Source organism: Papio anubis, chromosome 10 (genome assembly GCF_008728515.1).
Source record: "Papio anubis isolate 15944 chromosome 10, Panubis1.0, whole genome shotgun sequence".
NCBI lineage: Eukaryota > Metazoa > Chordata > Mammalia > Primates > Cercopithecidae > Papio > Papio anubis.
This window is the reverse complement of record NC_044985.1, coordinates 26,922,043-26,935,261: the sequence shown is the minus strand read 5'-3', so window position 1 is coordinate 26,935,261 and position 13,219 is coordinate 26,922,043. Positions and strand designations below refer to the sequence as shown.

At 36.8% G+C, this 13,219-nt stretch overlaps 1 protein-coding gene across 12 annotated transcripts in view; it reads right to left on the bottom strand.

Moving 5' to 3' along the window:
* Positions 1-4,950: 4,950 nt before the first annotated feature.
* Positions 4,951-13,219, bottom strand: part of KYNU (kynureninase) — a 164,106-nt gene continuing 155,837 nt past the window's right edge. For 8 of the 12 annotated variants that reach the window (XR_002516061.2, XM_031651198.1, XM_021923569.2 and 5 more), the window contains 2 exons: positions 6,622-6,852; positions 4,951-5,222 (listed from right to left, as the gene is read on the bottom strand). Coding sequence is in view for 9 of the 12 variants with exons in the window: in XM_031651198.1 (XP_031507058.1) it covers positions 5,097-5,222; positions 6,622-6,852 (357 nt within the window). In the remaining 3 variants the exon portion in view is untranslated. Of the gene's footprint in view, positions 5,223-6,621; positions 6,853-9,623; positions 9,704-10,356; positions 10,933-12,121; positions 12,145-13,219 lie in introns of those variants that run through there. The other 4 variants (XM_021923571.2, XM_017946517.3, XR_004176502.1 and 1 more) reach the window with 3 other exon arrangements.

Here is a 13,219-nt window from a genome sequence, read left to right as displayed (position 1 = left end):
TGAACTCTGATTCACAATTGCTACAAAGAGAAAAAAAATACCTAGGAATACAACTTACAAGGGATGTGAAGGACCACTTCAAGGAGAAATACAAACCACTGCTCAAGGATATCAGAGAGGACACAAACAAATGGAAAAACATTCCATGCTCATAGATAGGAAGAATCAATATCTTGAAAATGGCCATATGGCTCAAAGTAATTTATAGATTCAATGTTATTTCCATCAAGCTACCACTGAATTTCTTCACAGAATTAGAAAAAACTACTTTAAATTTCATATGGAACCAAAAAAAGAGCCCGTATAGCCAAGACAATCCTAAGCAAAAAGAACAAAGCTGGAGGCATCACACTACCTGACTTCAAAGTATACTACAAGGCTACAGTAAACGAAACAGCATGGTGCTGAACAAAAACGATAGATAGACCAATGGAACAAAACAGAGGGCTCAGAAATACCACCACACATCTACAACCATCTGGTCTTTGATAAACCTGCCAAAAACAAGCAATGGGGAAAGGATTCCCAATTTAATAAATAGTGTTTGGAAAACTGGCTAGCCATATGCAGAAAAGTGAAACTGGACCCCTTCCTTACACCTTATACAAAAATTAACTCCAGATAGATTAAAGACTTAATTGTAAGACCTAAAACCCCAGGAAAAAAAAAAAAAAAAAAAAAAACTCTAGAAGAATACCTAGGCAATACCATTCAGGACATAGGCATGGACAAAGAATCCAAGACTAAAACACCAAAAGCAATTGCAACAAAAGTCAAAATTGGCAAATGGAACCTAGTTAAACTAAAGAACTTCTGCACAGCAAAAGAAATTATCATCGGAGTGAACAGGTAACCTACAGAATGGGAGAAAATGTTTGCAATCTATCCATCTGACAAAGGGCAAATATACAGAATCTACAAGGGACTTAAACAAATTTACTGAAGTTGCTTATGAGCTTAAGGAGATTTTGGGCTGAGACGACAGGGTTTTCTTAATATACAATAATGTCATCTGCAAACAGGGACAATTTGACTTCTTCTTTTCCTAATTGAATACATTTTATTTCTTTCTCCTGCCTGATTGCCTTGGCCAGAACTTCCAATACTATGTTGAATAGGAGTGGTGAGAGAGGGCATCCCTGTCTTGTGCCAGTTTTCAAAGGGAATGCTTCCAGTTATGGCCCATTCAGTATGATATTGACTGTGGGTTTGTCATAAATAGCTCTTATTATTTTGAGATGCATCCCATCAATACCTAATTTATTCAGAGTTTTTATCATGAAGGCTATTGAATTTTGTCAAAGGCCTTTTCTGCATCTATTGAGATAATCATGTGGTTTTTGTCGTTGGTTCTGCTTATATGATGGATTACGTTTATTGATTTGTGTATGTTGAACCAGCCTTGCATCCCAGGGATGAAGCCCACTTGATCATGATGGATAAATTTTTTGATGTGCTGCTGGATTTGGTTTGCCAGTGTTTTATTGATGATTTTTGCATTGATGTTCATCAGGGATATTGGTCTAAAACTGTTTATTTGTTGTGTCTCTGCCAGGCTTTGGTATCAGGATGATGCTGGCCTCAAAAAATGAGTTAGGGAGGATTCCCTCCTTTTCTATTGATTGGAATAGTTTCAGAAGGAATGGTACCAACTCCTCCTTGTACGTCTGGTAGAATTCAGCTGTGAATCCGTCTGGTCCTGGACTTTTTTTGGTTGGTGGGCTATTAATTATTACCTCAATTTCAGAGCCTGTTATTGATCTATTCAGGAATTCAACTTCTTCCTGGTTTAGTCTTGGGAGGGTGTATGTGTCCAGGAATTTATCCATTTCTTCTAGATTTTCTAGTTTATTTGCATATAGGTGTTTATAGTATTCTCTGATGGCAGCCAACAGACACATGAAAAAATGCTTATCATCACTGGCCATCAGAGAAATGCAAATCAAAACCACAATGAGATACCATCTCACACCAGTTAGAATGGTGATCATAGGAAACAACAGGTGCTGGAGAGGATGTGGAGAAATAGGAACACTTTTACACTGTTGGTGGGAGTCTAAACTAGTTCAACCACTGTGGAAGACAGTGTGGTGATTCCTCAAGGATCTAGAACTAGAAATACCATTTGACCCAGCCATCCCATTACTGGGTATATACCCAAAGGATTATAAATCATGCTGCTATAAAGACACATGTACACGTATGTTTATTGTGGCACTATTCACAATAGCAAAGACTTGGAACCAACCCAAATGTGCATCAACAATAGACTGGATTAAGAAAATGTGGCACATATACACCATGGAATACTGTGCAGCCACAAAAAATGATGAGTTCATGTCCTTTGTAGGGACATGGATGAAGCTGGAAACCATCATTCTCAGCAAACTATCGCAAGGACAGAAAACCAAACACTGCATGTTCTCACTCATAGGTGGGAATTGAACAATGAGAACACTTGGACACAGGAAGGGGAACATCATACACCGGGGCCTGTTGTGGGGTGAGGGAGGGGGGAGGGATAGCATTAGGAGATATACTTAATGTAAATGACAAGTTAATGGGTGCAGCACACCAACATGGCCCATGTATACCTATGTAACAAACCTGCACATTGTGCACATGTACCTTAGAACTTAAAGTATAATAATAAAAATAAATAAATAAATAAAATAAAACAAAACAAAAAAAAATTACAGGAGAAAAACCACCCCATCAAAAAGCAGGCAAAGGATATGAACAGACATTTCTCAAAAGAAGACATTTATGTGGCCAACACGCATATGAAAAGAAGCTCATCATCACTGGTCATTAGAGAAATGCAAATCAAAACCAAAACAAGATATCATCTTATGCCAGTTAGAATAGCAATCATTAAAAAGTCAGGAAACAACAGTTGCTGGAGAAGCTGTGGAGAAATAGGAAGACTTTTACACTGTTGGTGGGAGTGTAAATTAGTTCAACCATTGTGGAAGACAGTGTGGTGATTCCTCAAGGATCTAGAACCAGAAATACCATTTGACCCAGCAACCCTATTATTGGGTATGTACCCTAAGGATTATAAATCATTCTATTATAAAGACACATGCACACGTATGTTTATTGCGGCACTATTCACAATAGCAAAGACTTGGAACCAACCCAAATGCCTATCAATGATAGACTGGATAAAGAAAATGTGTCACATAGATTCCATGGAATACTATGCAGCCATAAAAAAGAATGAGTTCATGTCCTTTGCAGGGACATGGATGAAGCTGGAAACCATCATTCTCAGCAAATTAACACAGGAACGGAAAAACAAACACCACATGTTCTCACTCATAAGTAAGAGTTGAACAATGAGAACATATGAACACAGGGAGGGGAACATCACACACCAGGTCCTGTCAGGGAGTGGGGGGCAAGAGGAGGGTTAGCATTAGGAGAAACACCTAATGTAGATGACGAGTTGATGGGTGCAGCAATCCACCATGGCACATGTATACCTATGTAACAAACCTGTATGTTCTACACATGTATCCAAGAACTTGAAGTATAATAACAATTTTATATATATATATATGAATCCACTCACGCGTGAGTTTTAAGGTTTTGAGAACTCTTCCGTCTATGAGGATTAGTTGCAGTGGGAAGATTTGCTAACGCAGTATGTAACCACTCAAGGGAGATAACACGAGTAAGGTAGTTCAATACATGGTGCATGGTAAGTACTTGATAAATACCAGTAGTTACTGGTATTGGTAGGTGTTGATGTTGGAGCTCCACATATTATTATTTACATCTACTATCCAAAATGTTTATCTAAGTTTGTTTATCTCATTCAGATTTGTGTAATCGGGGGCAATAATTATGTCACTCTTTCTTGTTGGCTATGTATACATATCTACACTATTTTGTCAACTTATAAATAATGATTGTGGCATCAACAATTGAAAACTAGGTAAGTCCAACAGGGCTGAGTGTCACTTTAGGTTTTTCAAAGTGGGTGAGAAAGGTCCATAGATTTGGGACAAAATGGAGTACGTATTTCTTACACCTCTAATCCTCAAAAAGATCTTGGGGTTATTTATTTACTATGGAAACATAGTAATATAATACCTAAGCCTTTATATTAGGGGAAGTTCCCATTTAAAAAGTAAGAGATTACGATAACATTAAAGAAAGAAACATTCTTAAAAAGGGTGAATTAAGGCTCATGAGTGGGTGAGGAAATCAATATAATGAGTTTCCACCATTTCTTACAATGAGATAAAATAGAACAGTACATATTAGAGCACAGGCAAATAAGTGTAAACATTTTTATTTTTGTTATTTAGACTATTTTATCAAATAGAAGATGGTACCTATTTATTTGAGATGCATGCTAATTTCATAGATGGTAATGAGAAAGATGGCCAACAGTGACTGTAAGAAACTTGACTGAAAATTGAAAGATGGGTCCTCTTTCAAAGATGTTAAAATATGACAAAAGTATCTTAGAATCAATAATATATGGCGTATATTCACATAAATACTTGTTTCTGGTATTATAGATCAGCAGGAGCAATGTGGATTGTGCCCAAAATATATTTGAAAGCCACTACCCCAGGAAATGTATTTCCTTTTCCCTAGATTGGAATTGGATGTGACATTTTAAAATCATATGTGTGTGTGTATGTGTGTGTATATATATATATATATCAGACTACAATGCTTCAAAGAAACTCCTTGGTAAATTGAAACTAAAGTAATATTTCCAAAATTGACACAATAATTGCACATACATTATGAAGTTGTCAGTTCAATCACAAATTAAACCAACATAAAACATGTCAATGACCATGAAATGTGACAGCTTATTGAGACTGTATAGATAATACTTGAACCAACACAGTGTCGGTTCCCCAAACACCAAGCACCTAGGCAGCCCTGTGGACTCCTCAGTGCCACAGACCTTAAAAAATTACATCAGATTTTCTGTAAGGTATATCTTATTTATTGTTAGTTACATGTGGTCAATGGTGACATATTTTCAATAATTAAAAATTGAATAATACTGAAATAACCACAGCAGTTTTCAGTATAATTTGCTTAAGTTGTTCTAGAAAACACTGCTAATTTGTTGTTTCTGCAGAGTCAAGTATAGAAGTGAGTAGATTGGTAAATTTATAAACATCATGGAAAGAATTATAGAGAGGAACTGGAGCCACTCGAATGCCATTTGGATTCCGCTTGTCACACTGTGGGGGAAAAATAAAGCCACAATAATGTTAGTGTTATTCACACATTGAAAATGTACATTCAAGATAAACTTATGTAAAGCACCTTCATAATGATTTCCCTAAAAATTAATATATAAGCAAAATTTTTTACTTTAAGTAAAACATGGTATCTTTATGTTTTATGAAACTTTTCTCTTGATAATAATTTAAGAAATAAGAATGGATTGGTGCATGAATAGCCAAGATAAATTCCTGAAATCTATTCAGCAGCTATCTTCCTTAAGCATTTAATAGATCATACATACAGTTTTTCATTTTTTTTTTTTTCCTGTGGGGACCCCATGGAAGGACTGGAACTCGGGTGAATTTAAGTGAATGAAAACTTCATTGGGGTCTGGAGAGTTTTAGTAAATTATCCTTCAAGTTATTTTCTAATCTGTGATCTCACAAATAAGAAGTGAGCTACATTGTAGGTCCTGAAGTAGCACCAGATAATTGGACATGCCTGGAGACTGCTACGGTTAACTTTAGAAAACACCTGCTACAGGCTAGACAGTATAGTATATAGTTTATGCGTGCTGTCCCATTTCAATCCAATCACAACTCTTGGAGGTAATTATTTTTATGCCCCAAATACAGATGAAAAAATCAAGCCAATGAAGCTAATGAACTTTCCTAAGAGGACAGAGCTTGACAAGGGCAGAGTCTGATCTAGAATCTTGATCTTCTGACTTGTGCCTTCAGCATCTGGGGGTACCTCTCCTACAGGTTTGGAGGTAAGCATGAGCCAAGCAGTGCCTTAATTACATAATCATTGGAAGTAGATACGTTATCTTTTTTATCCTGAAATGACTCAGTTCACATTTATTAGTTCTCTTCAAGAGACCTTCAGGAAGGTCATATAGGCTGAAGGGTTAAAAAAAATTATTCCTTGCAATGTTACCACTCCTGGGAAGTGTATATATATCTTTTTTGACTGAAGTGACAAAGTTGAAAGTAACTTAATTTGATCAAGCAACTAAATAAGACTTTCTTTTTTTACCCTTCAATAAATTGGTATGATCTTTAATTCCATTCTTTCAATAAATGAATTATAGTACAAACAAGAGAAAACAATGTCCTGACTATGATGAAATAATAATTTTTTTCTGCCCAAACTGTTATGAAAAGAATGAGTAAGTTACAAAAAACTATTCCTATAACCCAAGTTTGTGGTATCTTCTTTTTTATCAGAAATGACAGATCTCTATGCCTTTCAGTTAGCACAGTGCTGAGGGCTTAGTTGGCACTTAATTTATCCTTAATTGACTGACTGATGTGAAATAACATGCAACAATGAATACACCAAACAATCCAAATTTTATCGCTAACATGCAGCCCACAGACAAAATCTGCTAGCAAAGCAAGACATACTTACAACCACTCCTCTTTTTTCTAGTTCTTGGAAAACATCTTTGTTTGGAACAGAAAATGTTATTGTTAGCTGGCACCCCCGCTCCTCTATATGAGATGGAGTAATTATGTTCACAATTGGTTTCTCGGTTGCTGCTTTATCTTTGCCATAGTTATGCTTGATCAGGTATTCCAGATAGCCAGTTAGCAAAATAGATTTTTTCCGCAATGCCTTCATTGTCGCTTGCTTAAAGATCTGTGGAATGAGAAACAATCAGATTAAAGTGTCTTATTGATTTACAAAGAAGCAAAAATTAAGAGTAAATCATGCATAAAAAGGAAATGCCCATGTTTGACCTTTCCAATAAATATCTCCTTTTAATCTCCTTTTACATAATCTTTTTTTTTTTTTTTTTTGTAAAATCATGCCCTCCTTTAAATGCTTTGCTATTAAACACTGGAGGTAAAATTTCCATGACAGAAAAATTGCACAAATGTCACTTAAATAAAACTTGCAAAGGAAGAAAACGTAAGTTAATACTTGTACCTGTGGCAGGCCAGATCTCACTAACGCAGGCCTCCATTACAACTGTGTCAGTACTGACCGAATGGTTAAGTTAAATATTAAAAACGAAAAACGCCCATGCCCTTATACAAGGCTGGGATGTAACAAAAGCCCACCAAGGGTTTTGCCTAGGCCTTCCCTGGGCCTGAAAGCATGACAAAATAAGGAAGGAATTCTTAATAGGATTCATTTAGGATTAAACAAGCTTTTACTGTGGGTGTGAAGAAACTCCCCAGGCCTCCGCAAACAAGTTTATTGAAGGTCTAAAGGAACTCCTCAAACCTCAGTGAGGTAGCAGGAGACAAGATAAAGGTAATCACTCCAGCACCTGGACCCATTTAGATTAAGTAAATTTACTGAGGTTGCAGAGGAAGGTCTTCAGGGCTCAGACCTTAGTTATAGATTAAAAGAAGTTCATCACTTATGTCTTTAGATGAATGCACACTTACACAGACATATAACTTAGAAGGTATATAAGCTCTGGAAAACTTCGTAATTTGGAGTTGGTCTGGTGATAATTTCCAGGCCTTCTCCCTGTAACCAGTTACAGAAATAAAAACTCTCTTTCTCCCCTGTTCATCTGCATCTTGTTATTGGGCCACGAGAAATAATAGCCCAACCCTCAGTTTGGTCTGGGAACATACCTTCAAATTATTTTAAATTAACTTAGTATAATCAAGTAAAACATACCTTAAAAATGGATTTAAATATCATACAATGTAAGCTTTTCCCCAAAACCACTTTTTGAAATCATAATCAAGAAGACTTTTCCAACTTTTATGTAAAGTTTGTTTATCCCCAAAAAAGTGCAATATGATCTAAACATGTGCAAATGTGGAAATCAGTGTTACTGGTAACATTTATAACTGCTTTACTGACTCCTAAATTTCTTCCAGTTTAACAATAAGAAAACAAGCAGTTAAATAATAATGCTAAGTTTTCTCAGAGAGGAAAGCAAATAATATTAGATAATGCATTTATTTTTACTGAAGCATTTGGGCTTGCTTTCTCTCATTTTCCCCCCTCTAAACTCTAGCACTGGTGTGAAAATACTGCCATTTGCTGCCTGAGATGTCTTATATTAAGATGAGTGACAAGGTCACACAATAACTGGTGTTGGAATATTAGGGGTCAGAACAGATGTGCTTTTCTGGCTTATCTCTTAAGGTCAAGTAGAGTGTAAAAATATATCCTACGTATAAGAACTGAATGAACTGCAAACAGAGCGTGATGCACTGGCCTGCCACTTAATGTTCCTTTTTAGTGTCATGAGCAAAGATATCAAGAGCAAAGATAGGGTCATTTGGTGATATTGAGACTTTATCAAGTCTGTGAAAACAGTTATTCCTGTTTGTACACGTGGCATGTGCAGGCAGGCACTCGAATAAAACTCAAACCATTCAGCCATAGATTTCCTGGAACTATACTGTATGGAGGCTATGGATTGGCTGAAGGACAGGATGGGAACTGTACTGAAGGTAAATGATATCTAAGCAAGAGAGGAAAAACAGGACAGAATGGTGCCTGTCTCTCTCCTCCACCACACCTCCCAGACAATGTCTGACGCCTGCAGAGACAGCTCAAGCAGAGGCTGATATCTTGGTTTCATAAGCCCCCGAGATCTGGAGTACAAATAATAGTGCTCCAAGACTCAGCTGACCCAGGTTACACAGAATTTGGTAGGAGGCATCTCTTCATTTTCTCGGGCAAAGCAAAATGTAGGTAGACTTGGCATAATGAGGACTCAAGGGAACACTGCCAAATTTTGGGTCAAAGGCCAAGAATCAAAATTCTCCCAGAGGAGCAGGGACAGGCAAGGCCTAGGCCACAGCTGGTTTGGCTGTGAAGTTTGGAATAAAAAACTATGTGAGGAATCTTTCCAAGATTCTGTCTGGAGCTTAATAATATTCTAAGAAATTCTAAATAATAAATAAATCTAGGAAATTTTGTGGTTATGCTATGGGTGCCCTAATATGTACATGGGGGCAATCAATATGTGAAGTATCACATTTAATGATAGTTCATTTGTATGTATAGGTTAGTAAAACTTTGAGAAATACTACTTGAATTTAGTTTTTAAAGGGGCTCAGGGAATGTTGCTCTTGCAGCTTTCTCTTGATAACTAGAAACCAAATTTTTTGGTATGACAAATAGCTTCCATCTTAATATACAGTGGAATGTTGTCACTTTTTAATAATAAAATAAGTTTTAAATATAAAACTTACTTTCGCCATCACAACCACAATAAGGGCAATTGCATTCCGAGGCACTTTTAAATTCATCTCACACAGGGTAAAAGTCTATTCTGAGCCTCACATAAAAATATTGAGAGAGAAGAATAGGGAAGTAGCATAAATATTCTATTTTCTTTTTTGCTTCTCATAAATTTTATGCTTTCAAAATTGAGAAAGAATAATTTTTTTAATTAAAACAATGAAAAGTGTGGTTGGAAAAATATTTACCTTAAAAGATAATACTTGGCAGAGTTTCAACTACTTGCTTTTTTTTTCTTACTGACAAAATGAACATGAAGCTAGAAAAGCTAGGTAAGTATAAACAGGAAAAATAAGTTTGGTGTGATGTTTTGAATTGTCATATTTTTCTCTTAGATTCTTAAAACTGGCTCCCTAGGAACTTTGAAAGGAAACATATAGTACAGTTCTTTGTTGAGTCTTCTGACTCGCCATGCATTTTAACTGAATGCTCTAATTTCATATTTTGAAGCTATTTATTTCATTATGAATTCAGAATACTGAAAGGGCCTAAATATTGTCTACCTATTGCTACATATAAATATGAACCTTCAAATATAATATATGTATTGTTTAAATTTAAGTATTTTGAAAATTGAGGAGATTTCCTAAATAATCTTTTTTTTTTTTTGAGACGGAGTCTCGCTCTGTCGCCCAGGCTGGGGTGCAGTGGCCGGATCTCAGCTCACTGCAAGCTCCGCCTCCCAGGTTCACGCCATTCTCCTGCCTCAGCCTCCCCAGTAGCTGGGACTACAGGCGCCCGCCACCTCACCCGGCTAGTTTTTTGTATTTTTTAGTAGAGACGGGGTTTCACCGTGTTAGCCAGGATGGTCTCAATCTCCTGACCTCGTGATCCACCCGTCTCGGCCTCCCAAAGTGCTGGGATTACAGGCTTGAGCCACCGCGCATGGCCTCCCTAAATAATCTTGTCCAAACATCTTACTTTAAACAATAAGGCAAATACATCCAAAGGGTGTTGTTGTCTGCATGAGGTCACACTTTGCGTCCATTCAGGGAGAGAGTACTTGCCTCCAGCTTCCTGGCCTCAGGTTTCATCCCTTGATCCACAATATTTTAAGAATTATTTTATAAATGATTCGGATCCAAAAATATAAACAAAAGGACAGTTTGAAACTGATTACAACGTGCTGTTTTTAATATCAATCAACCATATACACACGTATTTTTTTTAAAAAGCCATATTAATATCTTTTTAAAAAGTCATTGCATTAAAAATCTAAGGTCTTATTTATATATAATTGATTCTTAGGTATAGAATCTCTCCTCCAGTTCGTATTTGACTGTGTTGAATATTTCTTAAAAGTAAAGTAGAGACAACAAAGAAGCAGTTTGATTCATGCATTTACTTGTTTCATTTATTGAAACTTCAACCACCTATGGAATAAACTGGTTTAAAAAGATAAGGCGGCTGAGTGCAGCGGTTCATGTCTGTCATCCCAACTGCTTAGTAGTGTAAAAAGTAAAGTAGAGGTTCCTCTTCGAAGACTTTCCTTCCCATCTAATTAGGAATAAAGAGTAACTTCTCTTAGAAGCAAAATTTATTCAAAGACCTGTGCTAACATTCTTAAATACCTGCTCGCCGTAATAAATAAATCAATATACTTTAGTTCTTAGCTCCCACAATTTAGCCTAAATATTTGCCCTGGCATGCTCATACCAGTCCAAGCAAGCATTAGGTCACAGCCTGTTCCTCTTCCTTATTTAAAAGTGTTTGTACCTTTCTTAGCATTCCACAAGTTACGTCCTCCTTCATTTGTTCCCCTCTACCTTTACCTCTTTTAAAAAGTTCTAAGTTACTAGCCAATCAGGACAAATACAGAATGTAAGGTCCTGTTCCAGCCAGTGGCAACCAGACACAGCAGTAGGGTGGACACGTGAGGTTATAAAGGACCCTGTCTCCTTTGTTTGGTGTACTATTGTGGCAAAACTGCTGGCGAGTGTACCCTTTCTGCAGGAAGTAAAAATGGCCTTACTAAATAAATTAAATTTACGTTCAAGTGCTATTTCTTTATGGCACCAAAAAACAAACATTTCAAACAGGAGACTGAGGCAGGAGAATCGCTTGAGGCCAGGAGTTCCAGATTAACATGGACATAGGAGATTCCAGATTAACATGAACAACATAGCCAGACTTCATCTCTAAAAAAATTTAAAAACAAGCTGAGTACAGTGGCATGCCCTGTAGTCCTAGCTACTCAGGAGGCCGAGGTGGAGGATCACTTGAGGCCAGTAGCTCGAGATCAGCCTAGGCAACATGGCGAAATCCTGTCTCTACAAAAAATACAAAAATTAGCCGGGCATGGTGGTGCACTCATTGTACTCCCAGCTGCTGTGGAGGCTGAGGTTGGAAGATCCACTGAGTCCAGGAGGCGGAGGTTGCAGTGAGCTGAGATCCCATCACTGCACTCTAGGGGTGACAGAGGGGGACCTTGTCTCAAAAATAAAGAAATAAAATAAATAAATAATAATCAGCCAAGTGTAGTGGCGCAGACCTGTAGTCCCAGTACTCGGGAGGCGGAGGCAGGAGGATTACTTGAACCCTAGGAGTTTGAGGCCATGGTAAGCTATGATCATACCATTGCACTTCAGTCTGAATGACAGAGCTAGACCTCATCTCTACATATAAATAATAAAACTTAAAGAAAGGTAAGTATTAATAGAAACATAGTTAATTCACTGATGCTTACCCACATGAGAAGCCCATAAATGTCTAGAAAAATAGGACATTTTAACAGTTAGATACAGAAAGGGAAACAATTCAACGCATTAGTTTGTAATTCAAAAATTTTGCAATTTACAGTAAGAAATAATTTTGAAAAACACTTTTACCAACATAAGACTTGATTAACTCAAGATAATTTTGGTTAGAACATAGTCTCGGCAGTGAAATGAGCAGAAAGAGGCTCAACGGAAATATGTAAGTGATTAGAAGATCCAGAAAAGTGCATATCATTCTTCTTGTGGCTTTAGGATTTTAAGTTTAGATATTGACTGGGTAAACATAGTGAGACTTTGTCTCTACAAAACTACAAAAATTAGCCTGGTGTAGTGGTGCACACCTGTAGTCCCAGCTACTCAGGAGACTGAGGTTTAAGTTTAGATATTAGAAAGAAAAAATAAATCAGTTGTCAGATTATAACTGAAAATAAAAACTTTATCTAGATGACTCTAATACAGTGTAGTAGGAAAACAGTGGCAGGAAAAATAGGAATGTGCTTCCTTTCCCACAGCAGAAGGGTGAATACTACTAGAAAAAACAGTCCACTGCAGAAGGTGTGCCAAAGTGAGGGCATCCAAAAGGAAATTTCCAGGTGTGTCTGAGAAGTTATTTGCAAAGATATGGTCCATCAGAGGAAATTACTTTAGGTACAAGCTCTTCCTAAAGTATGTCCTTGTGCTTCTGATATTGTCACACATCTTCTCCCTGATATAAACTTGCAAGGAATGCAGAAACTTTGTTTTGTTTTAAAATGTTTAAATAAAATATTTGTCTAAATGGATATTATAAAAACAACTCAAATATCATTATCTGATTTACTAAGCAGATTTTTACTCAAAAAAACTTTCCAAAATATGAATCACCAGCTGAAAAATCTCGTTATTATGTCTGTTTTCCAAGTTAAAGAAAAATTCTGCCATGAAGTGAAAACAACACAAGCTCCATCTAGTGGTTAAACTGAGGAGGTGCGCTTTAAATTGAGATGGAATGAAATGAGGTGATGATCACTATCCAGTGGTGAAATTTAATAAAAACAGAGGAACTTGATGCTGCCATCCAGTGGCCA